The sequence below is a fragment of the Anopheles gambiae genome, chromosome 3 (genome assembly GCF_943734735.2).
Source record: "Anopheles gambiae chromosome 3, idAnoGambNW_F1_1, whole genome shotgun sequence".
NCBI classification, from domain to species: Eukaryota; Metazoa; Arthropoda; class Insecta; order Diptera; family Culicidae; genus Anopheles; species Anopheles gambiae.
The window spans coordinates 77,558,914-77,576,334 of NC_064602.1; the positions used below are offsets into that span (position 1 = coordinate 77,558,914).

At 43.8% G+C, this 17,421-nt stretch overlaps 3 protein-coding genes across 3 annotated transcripts; all 3 read left to right on the top strand.

The window, feature by feature from the left end:
* Positions 1-1,475: 1,475 nt before the first annotated feature.
* On the top strand, positions 1,476-4,257 carry LOC1270688 (SET and MYND domain-containing protein 4). The gene is made up of 3 exons (XM_061658055.1): positions 1,476-1,607; positions 1,673-3,274; positions 3,350-4,257. Exons 2-3 carry the CDS (start codon positions 1,713-1,715, stop codon positions 3,684-3,686), a joined length of 1,899 nt encoding a protein of 632 aa, XP_061514039.1. The 5' UTR covers positions 1,476-1,607; positions 1,673-1,712; the 3' UTR covers positions 3,687-4,257.
* Positions 4,258-9,978: 5,721 nt separating this feature from the next.
* Positions 9,979-11,172, top strand: LOC133392809 (ficolin-3-like). The gene has a single exon (XM_061654470.1). The coding sequence runs from the start codon at positions 10,028-10,030 to the stop codon at positions 11,045-11,047; it is 1,020 nt and encodes a 339-aa protein (XP_061510454.1). The 5' UTR covers positions 9,979-10,027; the 3' UTR covers positions 11,048-11,172.
* A 639-nt stretch (positions 11,173-11,811) lies between these two features.
* LOC1270687 (ficolin-1) lies at positions 11,812-13,028 on the top strand. Its single transcript, XM_061654469.1, has one exon. It carries the CDS (start codon positions 11,926-11,928, stop codon positions 12,973-12,975), a length of 1,050 nt encoding a protein of 349 aa, XP_061510453.1. The 5' UTR covers positions 11,812-11,925; the 3' UTR covers positions 12,976-13,028.
* Positions 13,029-17,421: the final 4,393 nt, after the last annotated feature.

The following is a 17,421-nucleotide window of genomic DNA, read 5'->3' on the forward strand; positions in this document are numbered from 1 at the left end:
AATGAGTAAAATGATTATTTTATCGCCAATTCCTGTTTGGGTTTTGAAAATTTTTCTTTTTTCTGATAATAACCCAGTTTTCATTAATTTCATGTTTTTCCAATAAGAATACTTGAAATTTGCCATGAATTATAGTGTTTTTTGTTATGAAAATGTGCTCGTTTAACCGCTTTTTCAAATATGCTCCTCGTAACGCAATGTCATCATTGTATTGAACTGTCATTTCTCAAAAGCACGGATGAACGGAAAGCCGGATAAACGGCGCTCCACTGTATTGTCTTTCTTTTCTTGCAATGTGTTTCGACAAGTTTCATCTTATCATGACCTATATAGCCTTCTAACTTTTTGAGCAAAAATCTATATGAATGGTCGTGTGGTCAGATACGTGGGTATCAACACCAACGACCATTACTTAAATCTCACTTGCTTCAGTGCTGGTGGTTTCCGTTCGAGTTTAGTATTTAAACAATCGTATCGCCGTTCTAGTTCTAGCGATGCATAACTTCAATGCGAAACCATACAACAGTACAAAGGAAATGAGAAAGCTCTCCTCCAAGCGATGAAGCTCAACTGGTTGGGGTATCCCACCAACAGAGAGCGCCACCAGCTTTTTCGCTATTTTTAGAATGCATGAGTCGTTTACCGTCTGCTAAACGAAGTCTTTCTATATTACGTTTAGGTAGAGAACTTGAGTCGTTTAGAAGTCATTTAGTGGTCGTTTAGTGGATTTGTGGCACTTGGGTTATTACTGGACGTATAGTCATTTTATACAAAAAACACCAAATTTTCACGAAATAACGCAGCATGAAATGGGCATTCTTTATACGCCAAATAGTACACCAAATGAATTTAAAACGGATTAGACACCATCATCATCCAATAGAACCAAAGGTCAGGTGAAGGTCGCACACGCACAAACGAAATTTTAGGGCTTTCAACGCGGTTTATCACGCAAAAATCTATAATTTTTACTATTTCGAGCACCATTCGGGCAGATCATGGTTAAAAATTTAGAACAAATGTTACTTGGATTGAGAAGGATCCAACTATAGTCTATCTAGGCACCTTGCAATAGATTAAAACATTAACGTGAAGAGTAACATAACAATTCTATCATCATATTCTCACTACGAGAGGTATACTTGTGCCAAAATCAAAGATGGACACATCTGTCAATGCCGAGCGAGAAATAACAGTATTTTTCTCCGTTTAGGGCGGTGGCAACGCTTTTTCGCATGCGATTTTATCGGACGGCCTGTCAAATTTGTGTATGGGATTTGACAGATAACGTCGGACGACGAAATCGCACGTCCGACGTTATCTGTCAAATCCCATATAAAACACGTCCGATAAAATCGCATCCGATGAGCGTTGCCACCGCCCTTAATAAGGCCTGAATGGGTGATTCGAGCACCAATTGAACATGACGAGAACAAAAATTTAGTACAAATACACTTGGGCTGATTTGGGTTTTTTGTTAATTGGGTAAACCCCAGAACAATGCCAATATTGCCCGCTGCAGCAGGCGCGGTGAACCTGTTCTTTCATGTTGCTTTTCGCAGTAATGAACAATACAGCCGTTACAATTACATTCCTCTTTGTTCCGCGTGAGTTTTATCATCTGGTCCTGGATGCAAATTGCTGTTGGTTATTGATTTTATTTCAATTTTAGAATTTTTTAACACATAAACCAGCCAAACACGGTCGTGAGTATGTACGGACCGCTCAGTGACAAGAATTACGACGTGACCAAGCTGTTTGGTCAACTTTGGGAGGAAACGCTGCAGCAGCGCATCATCGAGTCCACCCAAAACCAGCCGGACGATGACAGGGTAGCCGCGATCATTAAGTGTAAGATCGACGACTTTCTGTGCAGGTTCCCGTTTCACGAACGGCTTCAGCTGCAGCCCGACGCAAAAGATAATGCGAAAGCGCTTGCTGCCCGCGTCCTTGGCAATGAACTGTTCGCGCTGCCGATGGAAGAGAAGTACCTACAGGCACTGCGATACTACAATGAAAGCATTTCATACTCGGCGCAGGGTTCCGAAACAAGAGCGCTTGCGTACGGCAACCGGTCGGTGGTCTGTCTTAAATTTGGCCTGTCCCAAGAGTGTTTGGAAAATATACGCCTAGCAAGGGCCTCGAACTACCCGGCACGATTGGCGGACAAGCTGAACAAGCGCGAGCAGCACGTGAAGCGATGCATCCAACACGACCCTCCCGTATTTCCGGACAGGGTTAAACATACGCCTGGAAAGTATCGGCCACGTTCCTCGGGCCATCCGGCACCGAAGTTGAGCTACGAGGCACACGCAAACGTTCCCCAGCTGGTGAAATGTGTGGAGCTGCGCCAGGACAGTGAATTCGGTCGTCATTTGGTGACGACGCAGCATCTGAAGGCAGGGGACGTGCTGCTGATTGAGAAGCCGTACGCAAACTTACTCATCGACGTGGAACGACATGTACGTTGCGCGTTTTGTCAGAATGAGGACAGATTTACGCTCATTCCCTGCGAGGGATGCACCGTGACGATGTACTGTTCGGAAGAATGTCGGGACAAAGCGCACAAGCAGTATCATCGATACGAGTGTGGCGTGCTGCGTGACTGTTGGCGCATTGTTGGTCACTTGTTTGGGGGCATGGTGGGATTGCGTACGGTTGCCACGGCCATCGCATCCTTCGACCAGGATCTCGGGGGATGGAATGATCATCTGAACACGCTGGACGAAACAAATGTAAATGCATTTACGATGGATTGGAACAACGCAACGGTCAGCGATATCTACGACACGGTACAAGTGCTCGCCACGAACCAGAAGCGGCGTTGTCGGAAAGATCTGGCGGAGCTAATATTTTTCGCCTCCATCGTGCACCGACTGCTGCTGGAACGTACAGACTTTGGACCGTTGTGTGAGTCAAACCCGATAAGAAGCAAACTTCTGTTCGATCTACTGCTACGCCACGTGCAAACTTCCCTGATCAACAAGAAGCGGGTGCATCACATGGAAGCGGTGGAGGTAAAAGATGAGGAGGATGAAGATACTAACGAGAAGGTTAAGGATGAGTTAAACGATTATTTCGACTACGACAATGAGGAAGGCAAACCGACACATTTTGAAGAGCGACCGCATGCGATGGCCGTTTACCCGCTGTCCAGCATGCTGAACCATAGCTGCGTACCGAACGTGGTCCCGATCAATTTGCTCGACGGACGGTGTGCTATTGTGGCCATCCGGCCGATCGCTGCCGTAGAGCAGCTGTTCGACAACCTCGGGTAAGTGGGGCCGGAAATACAAATCATATTGCTCGAACAAACTTTCTTCCTTAACGGGTTTTCCACTTTTTTCAGGACCTGTACGATCCGTCACGGACGGTCAATCAGAGGGATATACCTGCAGGATTGCTACCTTTTCCAATGTAGCTGCGGGGCATGCCAATCACACGTGGAATGTGCGTATACTGATCCGGAGGAAGCCACCTTGCTTCGGAATCTGGAATTGTTGCCTAAGGTGGAGACAAAATTGTTGATGCTTCTATGGCACATGAACCAGGACGAACGGTACTACACGAAGCATCAGCTAACGGCAATGCAGCATAAGCTGGTGCATACCCTGCGCATGATGCACAGCTTTTCGCCGGACGATGAGCTGTACCTTGTGGTTAGACAGGAAACGCTGCTCTTCTGAACGAGCCGAGAATATTATTTTTCTTGGCAATTTCACTGTTAAATTTCATTATTTAGACTTAATAAGCTTCATTTATTCGCCCTGACAACTGTTCAATGAATTTGTTTCTCTTTGTGCTAATAACAAAATAATGAAGCATGATACTGATTGTTTCTGCAAACTGCGGAAATTTCGAATTAATTTCAAATTAATACTTTTTAATCGCGCGCTTCTTAGTTTTTTATGGATAAAATTTCCAAACGAAATGCTAAACGAATTAATTGAACGCAATTAATCTGTTTGTTTAATTTTTTTTCATTTAATGTCCTTAATGACTCGAAGAGCTTTCGCTACAAGCAAAAGGAACGTTTCTCTTATTTATTTAACATGATCTGTTTTTCGTGTATTTTGATCAAGTCTCGCAATGCTTAAAAACCATCTTCGTATCATGTTTGCTATTTCAACAAATAAGAATCTATAAAATATGAACAAATGTTACAAAACGTGCGAATAAATCTAAGTCTTACCTTTGAAAAAAAGCCCTTAATTTTAAAGTAAAATAAACAAACCATTACTATCGGCTCAACCAAAACGGCAACAAAACATCGTTTAACAAAAAATCGGTCAAATCGGGCGTGTTTGTACGGCAATGTTCGGCTGAAAACTGTTTCGAACCACAAGTGACTGTTCATGTTAAGTTAGAAGCACGAACAAGAAGAAGGTGTCGTACGTTTGTCTTAAAAAAACAGCGGTTTAAAATGCAATTAAACCTAACGACACCGAGCCCGCCGTGGTCGCGGTAAAGATGGCTGGAACGGTCCCAAACCGCCAGAAGTGTGAGTGTGTGTGTGTCCGATAGTACAATTTAAAATCTTCATAAAACGATTATCACAAACGGCGGAAAGATTTATCGTGAACTTGTCCTCCCGGGAGCGAAAGCCGTTCGTACGGACTCGCCCACTACGAAAACCACAATCATCCGACACAAGGCTGCTGCTGCTGCTGCTGTTCCGTCGTTCTAGCCACCGCTGGCTGTAACCGGCTTCCAACAAGCGTCCATTTTGCGAGCCGAAAAAGGAGAAAAACGCCACGCAAGTTCTGTGCCGCACGCCAGAAGGGACACACCAAACAGCTCGCCTACTGCATCGAACGTCCATGGTAAGTGAAAGTAACAATTTATCGCCCGCCCAACCCGCGTGGCAGTTAAACTTTAACCACGTTCGCGAGAATCAACGTTCGTCGAGAGTAAAGGAGAAACAATTTCTTCACATTCGCTGGTCGCTGTGGAAACCCGAGAGCCTCAGGGAAGGTAAGGAAAACATTGCATATTAAACGTATTGGAAGCGGAATGAAAAACTGCAACCATAGACAGTTTCGTTTAATCATAGCGGTCGTTTGCGTGCTGAAGGGGAAGGTCAAACCCTCTCTCGATTTCCTCGCGACTGATGAACAGAGGGAACGCGCTTACATAGCGTGATTGGATCTCAGACATACCCGTCCGAAAAAAACCTTCATCAAAGTTGTGCAATATAGTTTACACTATAAAGTAAAACGCAAACGGAGGAACGGGACTGGAGTTTGAAGTACCCCCAAAACAGCGAGCCAGAAGGGTAAAAGCAGCTCTCCGGGTGGGGGAAAAAACTATCCCATCTAAACGCCAAACTATTCCAATCATCTCCACGCGGTGGGTTCTTCACGCAGCGGTGGGTGCGCAACTAAACGCGCAACGTGTCGTGTCGCTCGTCGCACGTCGAACGGAGCAACGGACACGGTGGATCCGTTCAGTATTGAATTAACCACACAGACAGTCATTTTTCAATTTCAACTGGAAAACCACAATTTATCTTGGGCGTGCATTGCACTTCTACTCCCGAAAAAAGCAAGCAGCTAGTGGTCGCAGGTGTAACGAATGCCGCATAAGCAAGAAGCTCCCTTCTTGCTAAGCTGTGGCGTGCGTTGGCAATTTTCCGGCGTATTGAGCAGTCCTCCATATGGTGCATACGGTGTTAAACGGGAGTACACAAAATTTAGTACGGCTCAAGAAAAAATGGGTTGGAAAATGCACGTTAAGATACATCTAAAATGTGACTCAAAATGGTAGCGGACAGACCAGTCCGGCTCTTCTTGACACTTGTGTCAAGGCATTCTTTGATGTCTTGAAGTGCAAAAGGATACCAGGTGTTAACAGCGTCAGCAACCTTTTCGACGGTTTCCACGGCACTCTTGCAGGGAAGGGAAACTCCTTTGTGCAGTAGTTTTCTCGCATTTCTTCTGCCTGATAGCTTCTTAGCTAAAACTACCCTTCTCTCCTTGGGCATCGTCTCCAAACCTGGTACCCGGAATTCGATTAGGCGAGCTCCCGAAGTATTGAAAAGTTAGATTTCCTTTGCCCTTTTACTTAGGTAGGTCCACTCGACGGCAAAACCTTGCCCTGCCATGGTGTGGTGTTGTATCGGAACAAAAGGAAAAGTACACAAAACGGCCGGGGTAAGCTAAAGACTTTTTGGCTCTGACCGGCGCTCTGCAGTCGTCGGCAGTAGGGTTTCCCCAAAATTGAGTGTCTAGCTTTTCCCACCTAATTTTCCAACCAATTTGCTGCTGCCCTGGCACACTATTCGCCGAAACCCCTAAAGCGTCCCGGGCCTTTCTCAGCCCTTTTCACCGCCGGGAGGGGGGGGGGGGGGCGCACCGCCGATTCAATTATCAAACCGCAATCGAAAATAAAGTATCTTAATTTACTGTTTCCAATCTTTTGTCGCTGTTCCGGCTGTCCGGCTTTGTCGTCCGAGGCCGAGGCTGTTGTTACGGTCCCCGCAAAAACATGACCAAACCCCTCGCCCTCGTGGGCTTGCCTCGTTGGCCGTCGCTCGCACCGGAATAGCAATCGGAAATAGTTCCAAATGGACTTCTGGGAATGGGCGTTCGAATACAGGCGAAAGAATGCGGCAATATGCGAGGATGCAAGGACCAAACAGTACAGCAGGCCGTGAAGCTGTCATTCAGTTCAGGCGATTACCAATACGGGTGGAGCAGAGACTGTTCACACATTTCATTGGGGTTTTTTTTCTCTCTTCCTCATCTGCTCGTAATTGTTATTCCACAGTGCCATAGAGCGGCACCGAATACTGCCAGAAAATTGGATATTAGTTGCATATTAACTTTGGACTGCAAACAATAGGAAGTATTTGTAGCTGCAGACAGCGTTTAGCTAACAATATGTGGATTAGACTGTAAAATCAACCAAGCAAACCCGTAATATGGTCACAACAAGGCATTACAATATTAGTACATCTTCAATAAATTATACCGATAAAACAGGTGGATCAATACTAAAATACGAGCTTTTTAGTAGTGATGGGAAAAATGAAGTTTTTTGCTCCAAAGTTTTCTGGAAGCGATTCCGGATAGCAGGTCCGGAATCAGCTCCGGAATCGGAATCCAAATTGGTTACCGAATTTTGACCGGTTCCGGAATCGGAATTGGTTCCAGAATCGAAATCGACTTCGGAATCGGAGTCGGTTTCGGCATCTCCATTAAAATGTAGGCCTTTGGGTCTAATCATGCTACGTATTGATAGTTACAAAGAATCCAAATTTACTAGTAAATGATCCAATCTCATGGAGATTTCTAGACTGCTAAAGATTTCGCTGCTAAAACTTCTTATTTCAATTCAAGAACTGATTCTCATTCCGGAGCTCATTCCATTTCTGGAGTCAAATCCTGATTCCTATTCCGGAGCAAATTGCGATTCCCAGGTCGAATCCGATTGTGGAGTCGATTCTGATACCGTATCGAATCGAATCGATTCCAGCATCGGATTTGGCTCCGGAATTGAATCCGAACTTCAATTCAAAGGCCCGATTCCGAGCTCGCACCACTAATGTAAACAAATTTACATCGCAAGGGTTTCGCTTCAAAGAACGAAAACGAAAATAATACCGGAGTGTCTTTCGGTCAACGTTACCTCGTTGGTTGGCATGTCTTCCGAAATTCCTTGATGGTGTAGCATATCTGCTATACAGAACATATTGTAATACACACTACCAGCCATAGACACATAGTAACACACTTTGGAAAGCCAAGTCACACCATTGTAATACATTCATTATAACACATTCAGTAAATCAGATCATACCATATACACCCGGAAGAGCTCAGGCCACACCGTTCATATAAAAACAATTGTGACACACTTAACAGAACCAACCGAAAACGTACAACATAAGCAGGAACAGTTTATGCATTATAACCCAAAGCAGGAACAGTATAAGCATTAAACCCAAAATAGGAACTTAGTGACAAGAACCATCGTTCTTGTCAACAAAATAGAAACGTAACTAGCTGAGTGAAAACAATAACTTTCCAACATACAACCCGGAACCAAATGTGAGAAACCCTTAACTTCTTTTGAGTATAAATAAAACCAACTCCGATCATGGCAGGTCAGATTCGTTCGGACTGTCAGGATAGGACTATGCCCATCCTACATCTATCGACTTCTCATTTAAAGAGTTTAGTTATGTCCCCCTACCCAAGGTAAGGCCTCTAAACTCCAACGTTTCCAGTAAGGGAAACCTCCTAAAGGTTTCTATGATCGCCTGGACGATCAAGTGTCGAACGTTCGCTTCGAAACAGTATCCACCTCAGTTCTACTTAATTCGGCAAACGATGACGAAGGCCACCCTGACCAACGCGAGTTCAAAGTTACTACATGGCAACCGTCCCAAAATCGAACATACCGTGACTATCTCAAAACATACCACATGGCGACCGTAACAGCCATCAAACATATTACAATGGTTAGAGGTGTTAGCGTGACGTTATCTGCATAATGATAATAATAGCTTATTACTTCACAGTATTACTAATGAAATATTATAATTCACTAATCATCACTAATTAAATTTGTGATTTATCAAAAGGTGGCTACAGGATGTTTTGGTAGATACTATGGCACTCATCAACTGTTGTTAAGTACCACGAAGTTGGATAGTGAGTCCTTCCTAGTGATGGGTAAAGTTGGCAAAAATCCGGAGTCGTCTCCGATCCGACTCCAATAAATTCGGAATCGACTCCGGCAGGTAGGTCGGCGTTGCAATATCCGGAGTCGTTCGGAATCGTCCGAAAACGTCCGGAGTCATATGGTGTCGTCCGGAATCGCCAGGAGTCGCCCGGAGTCGGAGTCGTCCGGAGACGCTCGGAGTCGCCCGAAGTCGCTCGGAGTCGCCCGAAGTCGTCCGGAGTCGTTCGAAGTCATCCAGAGTCGTTTAGAGTCGTTTGGAATCGGCTGTAGACGGAGTCATCCGGAGTCATCTGGAGTCGGCCGAGGTCGGCTTGTGTAGGAAGTCCACGCGCAAAGTGAAAGACAAAAAAAACACAACGAAAGGAAATGTGTGATCACAAGTACATTAAACCACACGGCTCCTGTTAACTTCGACCAACTCCGATTCCAAACGACTCCGGACGACTCTGGACGACTCCAACGACTCCGAACGACTCCGAACAATTCCGAACGACTCTGGACGACTACGACTCCGGGCGACTCCGGGCGACTTCGGACGACTCTGGACGACTCCGACTCCGGGCGGATCTAGTGGTTCCATTTTGCCGGAGTCGGAATCGGACTAACAATAGTCGAAGTCGGATCGGTGTCGTGGGTGCGCTCCAGTCCTTGCTACGGGGGAAGGCTCTATTCAAGGCTCGAGCCCACAATTTGCTATGAAGACCTAGCCGTGGGAATCATCTGTACTTTTTAGAGTACTATAGCAGTCAGTTTTAAATAGTGGTACTATAAAAGGAAGCTACATGCAACATTGCTGAGAATTATTTCAAAAAATTATTGTATTAATTATATCTACCTGATCATGACCATTTATAGAGCGTTTTGGTTGAACTTCTACAGCAACTGGGAACAATTTGGGAACAATGAGTGAGAGTTTTTGATCGTGGTGGAACGATTGGAATCGACTGAGGGCATCGTGTACCTACGAGCTGATGGTAGAGTGGGAAGATTTCTTCGGGAACTCTGTGTACGCACAGTGTAAGTTCCTTTGGTCCTCCTTTATGGGATTCCCTTTTGCTTCGGTTGCAAAACGGGCGAGCTGCAATCATTTGATTAATACGCGGGCTGATGGGTAATGAAGGGGATTTTTGGTTTGCTGTGTGGAACACAGTTCGATAAGGTGGTTCTACTACATTTAAATTTAACCACACTTTGAACCCTATATTGTACGATACATATTGGCACATTGTAATGGTGATAAGCTTCCTACTTCCTATATTTTGTCGCAAAGTTGTCATTGCACTTCGCTAGAACGGTATAAAACGGAGCTGCATTTGCCACTGTTCAGCATTATTCCATCATGTGCGTCTTTAGAGTGCTGTTGTACTTAGTGTTTCTTGTGTTATCTCCATCAAAAGTTCAGGGCGATGAACAAAACGCTACCGAATTGTCTCTCGAGGGGTTTGAATATCAAACCTTAACAGCCAAACTGGACTATTTGCAGCACAAGCTTACCGAGATGGACTTTGCGATAAAGGAGGATCGAAGGACCACCGATCAGAAGCTATCACAGCTGGGCCAAGTGATGGGTAACAATTTCACCACTTTGCAGAACCACTTGAATAACATTCTTAACGAGCAGGCAGCCATAGCCAACCAGGAACGGATGCGAAAGGAGATACAAACGCTAGTATCGAAGAAAGATGTTGCTCGATTTCTGATCAGTTCCGCATTGTATGCTCGAACGATCTCATTTCCATCGTGCAAAGAGGAGCCTTTGGAGTTGTCGGGCAAGTATCTAATACAACCTGCTGAAAATGAAGAGCCATTCCTGGGATACTGTGAGCAGACTGCTTTTGGTGGAGGCTGGCTTATGTTCCAGCATCGTTACGACGGATCGGTGGACTTTTATCGTAACTGGACTGAGTACCGTGACGGGTTCGGAAGCATGGATGGGGAGTTCTGGCTCGGCTTGGAGAAGTTGCATCAGATTACTTCAGAACGAGAGCATGAGATGTTGGTGGAGCTAAAAGATTTCGAAGGAAACTACAAGTACGCACGATATAGTGAGTTCGAGATCGGCAGTGAGGCGGAGCAATATTCGTTAAAGAAGCTGGGATCGTACACAGGAACGGCAGGTGACTCATTGACGTACCATAAGGGTATGAAGTTTACAACCAAAGATCGAGACAATGATCAAAGTGGCAGCACAAACTGTGCTGTGAATTATGAGGGAGCATGGTGGTACAAGGAATGCCACTATGTCAATCTTAATGGACGTTACAAGAATACTGAGGACGCAAAAGCTATGGTATGGTTCGGATATAAATTAAAATGTATTGGTTTAGCATACTCAAGAATGTTGATTCGGGAAACATAACCGATAAGGCGCTGTTGTTAGAAACATTATTTTACAACAGTGACACAGAAACGTCTTTTGCTAAAACAAATGTGTGATTGCATGCATTAGTGAGAAAATATATCATATATAATTGATTAACTCAACTAAGTTTGCATCATTACTTCACTATTCACCTAATTCCTAAAGGTAAGTGCGTGTCATTGAGTCAACAAGCTACTAAAGCTACACAACTGAAGAAATACATTACCACTTGTCGTTGGTTACATGGCTGCAACACCGTTCTTAAACAGTAAAGATGCGGTTAAAATGCGGTTGACTCGAGGACTCGTTGCTATTTCTTCACCGACAAATATCTTTTGGAGCACTTTCTTTTTGTTGTTTTTTTACATAGATTTAGAACATAGATTGACATAGATTTAGAACATAGAACATGTTGTTGTAATTAACTTATATGCCAATTGTTGAAAGTGAAATGTTTGTTACATTTTAACAAGTAGCTCTCCGGGATGCTATTGATGATGTTAAAGAATTCATCAATTGGTAATTTGTAGCTCGCTACTATAATAAGCAAATAACCGCAAGTGATAAGAAACGTTAATAGAAAAGGTCGCATTTACATTTACAATTAGCCTTACTGTCTCCAAAATTTGAGATAAAACAACTCAACTAAAACAGCAAGCTAACCGACTGATAAGGGTATGACCGCATAATTTTGCCTACGTTATCACACTGTTTGAGACCGCATCCGAACCGACCGTTCTATGCATGCGAATAGCACAGATCACTAAACAGATAATTAACTAAAAACGCGGAACTATAAAAGGAAGCTACATACGCCGCTGCTTGCTCAGTATCATTCCTCAAAATCATTCTAGTAATTGGTTCTAGCTCTGACCATGGACGTTAATAAAGTGTTCTTGTGCTTTGTGGTAGTTTTGTTTTCTGCACCGAAAGTGCGCGGTGTCGAGCAAAATGGCACGAATTCTTCCCTCACCGGGTACGGGTACGAAATCATAACGGCCAAGTTGGAATACCTCCAGTACAAGCTGATGGAGATGGATTTCACCATGAAGGAAGATCGAGAGACGATCGAACAGAAGCTGTCGGAGCAAAAGACTCTCTCCGAAGGGCTACTGTGGGCCATCAACCAGCTCAGTCAAACGATCGGCCACAATCTGACCGTACTGCAAACGCAGTCTAATACAGTGCTCTCCCAGCAGACTGCCTGCGCCAACCATGAACTGATGCGAAAGCATATCCAAATGTTAGTGGCAAAAGAAGATCGCGCTCTGCTCAGGGACTATTCAGACACTATCGAGACGAAAAGCCCCATCAGTTCGTGCAAGGGCGTAACGGGAAAGCACTTAATACAACCAACCGCGAACGACGAACCCTTCCTGGCACTTTGCGAAGAGACCAGTTTCGGCGGAGGTTGGTTAGTGATTCAGTATCGTTTTAATGGTTCGGTGGACTTTTACCGCAACGGAGAAGCGTATCAGATCGGTTTCGGAAGCGTCGATGGAGAGTTTTGGCTCGGCCTGGAACACTTGCATCAGATTACTTCGGCACGAAAGTATGAGCTGCTGGTGGAGCTGAAAGATTTCGATGGAAACTACGTGTATGCACGATATAGTGAGTTCGAGATTGGCAGTGAGGAGGAGAAATATGAGTTAAAAAAGCTGGGATCGTACACAGGAACGGCTGGTGACTCATTGACGTACCATAAGGGTATGAAGTTTACAACCAAAGATCGAGATAATGATGAAAGTAGAAGTATGAACTGTGCTGTGAATTATGAGGGAGCATGGTGGTACAAGGAATGCCACCATGTCAATCTTAATGGACGTTACAAGAATACTGAGGACGCAAAAGCTATGGTATGGTACCACTACAAATCGGCTCATACTGGTATGGCATACTCAAGAATGTTGATTCGTGAAGTTTGATGCGTGATCGCGTGATGCGTGTAATATGAATAAATACAATTTAAAAAAACCCATCACACGTGTTCTGATGACACGTACCTTGTAAAATTGTCATTATTCCTACAAGAGTCAAAAATTGATGACTTACAGACAAAAATAGGTGCGTTAGAGTAAAAAATTGATGGGCACTGTCAAAAATTGATGCCTTTTAGGCAAAAATTCATGCGCACTGTCAAAAATTGATGCCCTAGAGCTAATATTTGGTGGCAACGACTGTATATGTTTGGTAGATGGTATGTTTGCAAGCACAGCAGAATTGTGAACTCTTTCTTCTGTTTAATCATATACTGGTTGTACTACGCATGCAGATAAGCTCAACCGATAGCAGCATTTAAACTCCGTCGGCATGTAAAAGGGGAAAGAAAGTCAATCGTCCATAGTGTGTTGAACAGTTGTGTTGTATCACAGAACGAAGAGATCATCTTCCGTTAGTAAATTATTAATGTACATTTCTCCAGTGTTCTTTTTTATCGATGGTGAATGGTCGGTGTCGGTAATTTCTCAGATTTATTCCTCTCTAGCGATGGGATATCTTCAGTTGGCACTGTTTATCCAGATGGAGTTCGCCATGAAAGAAGATCGGTAGATCATCGATCAGAAGCTGGCCGGAGTTACTGAAGCTATCAGCTGAGTAAGGTGTTAACACACGATCACACCACTCTGCAACCTCAGACGAATCAAATGCTCTCTCAATTAGTGGTGGGAGCTCGGAATCAGACCCACCCGATTCCGATTCCGTGTTCGGAATCAATTCCAGAGCCGATTCCGATGCTGGAATCGATTCCGGAGTTGATTCCGGAGTTGGTTCCGGAATTGGTTCCAGTGCCGATTCCGGAGTTGGTTCCAGATCCGATTCTGGAGTTGGTTTCAGAGCCGATTCCGGAGTTGGTTTCAGAGCCGATTCCGGAGTTGAATCCGGAGCCGATTCCGGGATCGGATCTGGAATCGATTCCGGGATCGGCTCTGGAATCAATTCCAGCATTGGAATCGGCTCCGGAATCAGAATCGCAATTTGCTACGGTGACGGAATCAGGCTTGACTCCAGAAATGGAATGGTTTGAATTGAAATAAGATGTGTGGGAAGCGAAATAAGTCCGGGAATCTCCATGTGAATAGATCATTTACAAGTAAACTTTGATTCTATGCCGCTATGAACACATAGCATCATTGGACCCAAAACGCCTATTCCTATGAAGATGCCGAAACCGACTTCGTTTCGAAGCCAATTCTGATTTCGGAGTCAATTCCGATGTCGGAGTCGATTTTGATTCCGGAATCAGTTCCGAAACCAATTCCGATTTCGGAGCCAATCCCGATTCCGGAGCCAATTCCGATTCCGGAGCCAATTCCGATTCCGGAGCCAATTCCGAATCCCGAGCCGATTCCCGAACCAATTCCGGAGCCAATTCCGGAACCAATTCTGGAGCCGATTCCGGAGCCGATTCCGGAATCGATTTAACAAAATTTCACAGGTAGCCGAAATCGATTCCGACGAAATCTTCATTTTTCCCATCACTACTCTCAATAAAGGGTCAATGCCAACTACGAATAAACGCTAGAAGTATTAACAGAGAACGATCGAGTTCAGATCAAATTTAGCTTAAGCTCAAGTCCATAGTGCAGTCCGTTTCGTCCGTGCAAAGAAGATGCATCGAAGGTTTCGGGAAAGTATCTAATACAATCTTCTGCAAGTAACAATCCATTCGTTTAATATTGCAAGCAGACCCGATTTACAGTAGGTGACCGCTAACTGGATGTGTTTTAACTGGAGTGCTTTTTAACTGGAGGTTCGCTAACTGGAGTGATTCTCAGTTAACGAACACTTAAACGTCAAAACATGAAACATCCGGAATCTCATGAAGATAAATTTGTCGCAAATGTGCATTTTTCAAACAAATTTAGGGTCTCTTGCCTACGTTTGCTATTAATTTATGTTATTACACGAATTACTATACTTTATATCAACATAAATGAGAAAAAAGTTTGGTATGTTTATTCCAGTCAACGCCAATCAAAACAATCAATCCATAGAAACGTCACTCCAGTTAGCGAACATTGTTCGTTAACTGGAGCTTGTTTACCTCTCAGTTAGCGGTCACCTACTGTATATATTTTTAGCAACAATCCTTACCAAGCATATTCCTCTCAGCCTTTGGACTTAATATTGACTTAATAGGAGCTACTGATGCAATAAATGTTTCTCAAACTCTTCTAAAAAATCCCTTTGGTTAGCCTTTACCTAAAACAAAATTAGAGTCTGTTATCCTAATCAAGCGATTGACGTACCCAGCATAACTTTGGAACTATGCCAGATTTAATAAAAAAAGAAAGTAAACCTTAAAATGACTTTGACACAGTTCACACTCTTCCAGCAATACGCCAGCGAGAAGTCGTACTGCGTTCTAAAGCTCGGCTAATTGACTCCCTTCGTTGGCACTCCCTGTCCTTTTCCACTGCCAAACAAATGCGCTCATCCTTTATCAGTACACCATTCACGGTCAAACTTTAACCGCCTCTCGGTGCAAAGTTATCATCGTCTTGTCCGTGCGCTTTACCGAAAGTCACCGGGAGCAGCGCGCGTACCATATTAATCATTTCAGGTAATTAGAGACTTCTTTCGGCTGCGGCACATACACACACACAGACCGCTCCGTTCGTGGCATGATTCCAATTTTTATTTCCCTTCTCCGGAAAGCTTTCCATAGACTTGGTTTTCTGGCCCTTCTTTCCGGGCAGCTTTGTTCGCTGGCTCGTCATTTGCAATTTGGCCATTTGGCACCTGGGTGGTACGGTACGGTGGGTGCGCACAATGATTCCCTGGGCCGCGTTTGCTACTGCGTGGGGGGATCAGAATTTCGCAAAACTCATTTCAATATTTTAATTAGTATTTCACTCATCCAGTTGGTGGCTGTGCGGCAAGATGGAAGTGATGGAGAGAAATCAAGAACAAAAAAAGGATAGGATAATGAATATTGTTTCCGATTCGCTTTCCTTTTTTGGCTGCATTTTCAAGGAAGAAAAGTTACTGTATTTTTTTAAGAATACATTTATATTGCTATGCATGAATTATAACACGCGTAATACCACGATTTAACATGTCAAATGTTTTAATTGAATGCAAATGGGATCAGCATAATTTGAATTAGGGATTGAGGAGCACTGCTCGCACTGCTTGTAAAGTTTTCCTTCAGCAGATTACGACCTCGTTACTGAATGCAGAAATGTTACTTTTCCTTTCTAGTTTCTACATTCAACATTAATTTTTCTAGTTTCTATTTCGTATTTTTTTGTGTTTTTTCCACTGTAAGATTTTCGTGAATTTATTTCTGTAAGCTTTCACTTTCCCTTATTGTTGATTGGTATTGAAGTTATGGTACTAGCAACGGCGGTGCAATTTGTTTTAAAACTAAACTTTAAGGTGAGACCAACCCTAAGTGCCACAAATCCACCAAACGATCACTAAACGGGTTCTAAATGGCTCAAGCTCTCAAATTAATAGGAATCTAAAAAGGCTTCGTTTAGCAGGCGGTAAACGACTGATGCATTCTAAAAATAGCAAAAAAGCTGGTGGCGCCATCTGTTACTGGTTTAGCCACATAGCAGAGCTTTCTCTTCCCCTCTGTACTGTTGTATGGTTTCGCATTGAAGTTACTCATCTCTAGAACTAGAACGGCTTAAATACTACAGTCAGAATTCAATAGTTGAACGCTTTTTAGTTAGCATGCTTTTTTGTTGAACGCTCGATAGCCGGATGACAGTTCAATTAAAAAGCATGCGTTTGTATGGGAAAACCGATTTTTGAAAATTTCACAAAAATCTCATAGCCTGCTGGCAAAAAATTCAGAATTTTGTTGTATGGAAAAACGCGGAAAATAGTTGGTAGGGAATCGAAGTTCAACCAGTGAGTTCAGACTGTACACCCATACTTATTATTCTTTTTCTTCTTCTTCTTCTTCTTCTTCTTCTTCTTCTTCTTCTTCTTCTTCTTCTTCTTCTTCTTTGGCACAACTACCGCTGTCGGTCAAGGCCTGCCTGTACCCACTAGTGAAGTGAGCTTGGCTTTCAGTGACTTATTATTTACAATAGCAGGATAGTCAGTCCTACGTATGGGGCACGGTCTATTCGGGACTTGAACACATGATGGGCCTTGTTGTTACGTCGTACGAGTTGGCACCCATACTACGATTTCATAAATACTAAACTTCAATGATGCCGATCTGGTGGTACAGTCGTCAACTCTTACGACTTAACAAACATGCCCGTCATGGGTTCAAGCCCCCAATAGACCGTGCCCTCATACGTATGACTGACTATCCTGCTATGGTAACAATAAGTCACTAAAAGCCAAGCTCACTTCGATAGTGTGTACAGGCAGGCCTTAACCGACAGCGGTTGTTGTGCCAAAGA

Excerpts from the sequence above, each read along its gene's own strand:
- LOC1270688 (XM_061658055.1), top strand. The coding sequence starts at position 1,713 with ATGTACGGACCGCTCAGTGACAAGAATTACGACGTGACCAAGCTGTTT. Across the intron at positions 3,275-3,349 it reads CAGCTGTTCGACAACCTCGG|GACCTGTACGATCCGTCACG; the intron begins GTAAGTGGGGCC and ends CACTTTTTTCAG.
- LOC133392809 (XM_061654470.1), top strand. The coding sequence starts at position 10,028 with ATGTGCGTCTTTAGAGTGCTGTTGTACTTAGTGTTTCTTGTGTTATCT.
- LOC1270687 (XM_061654469.1), top strand. The coding sequence starts at position 11,926 with ATGGACGTTAATAAAGTGTTCTTGTGCTTTGTGGTAGTTTTGTTTTCT.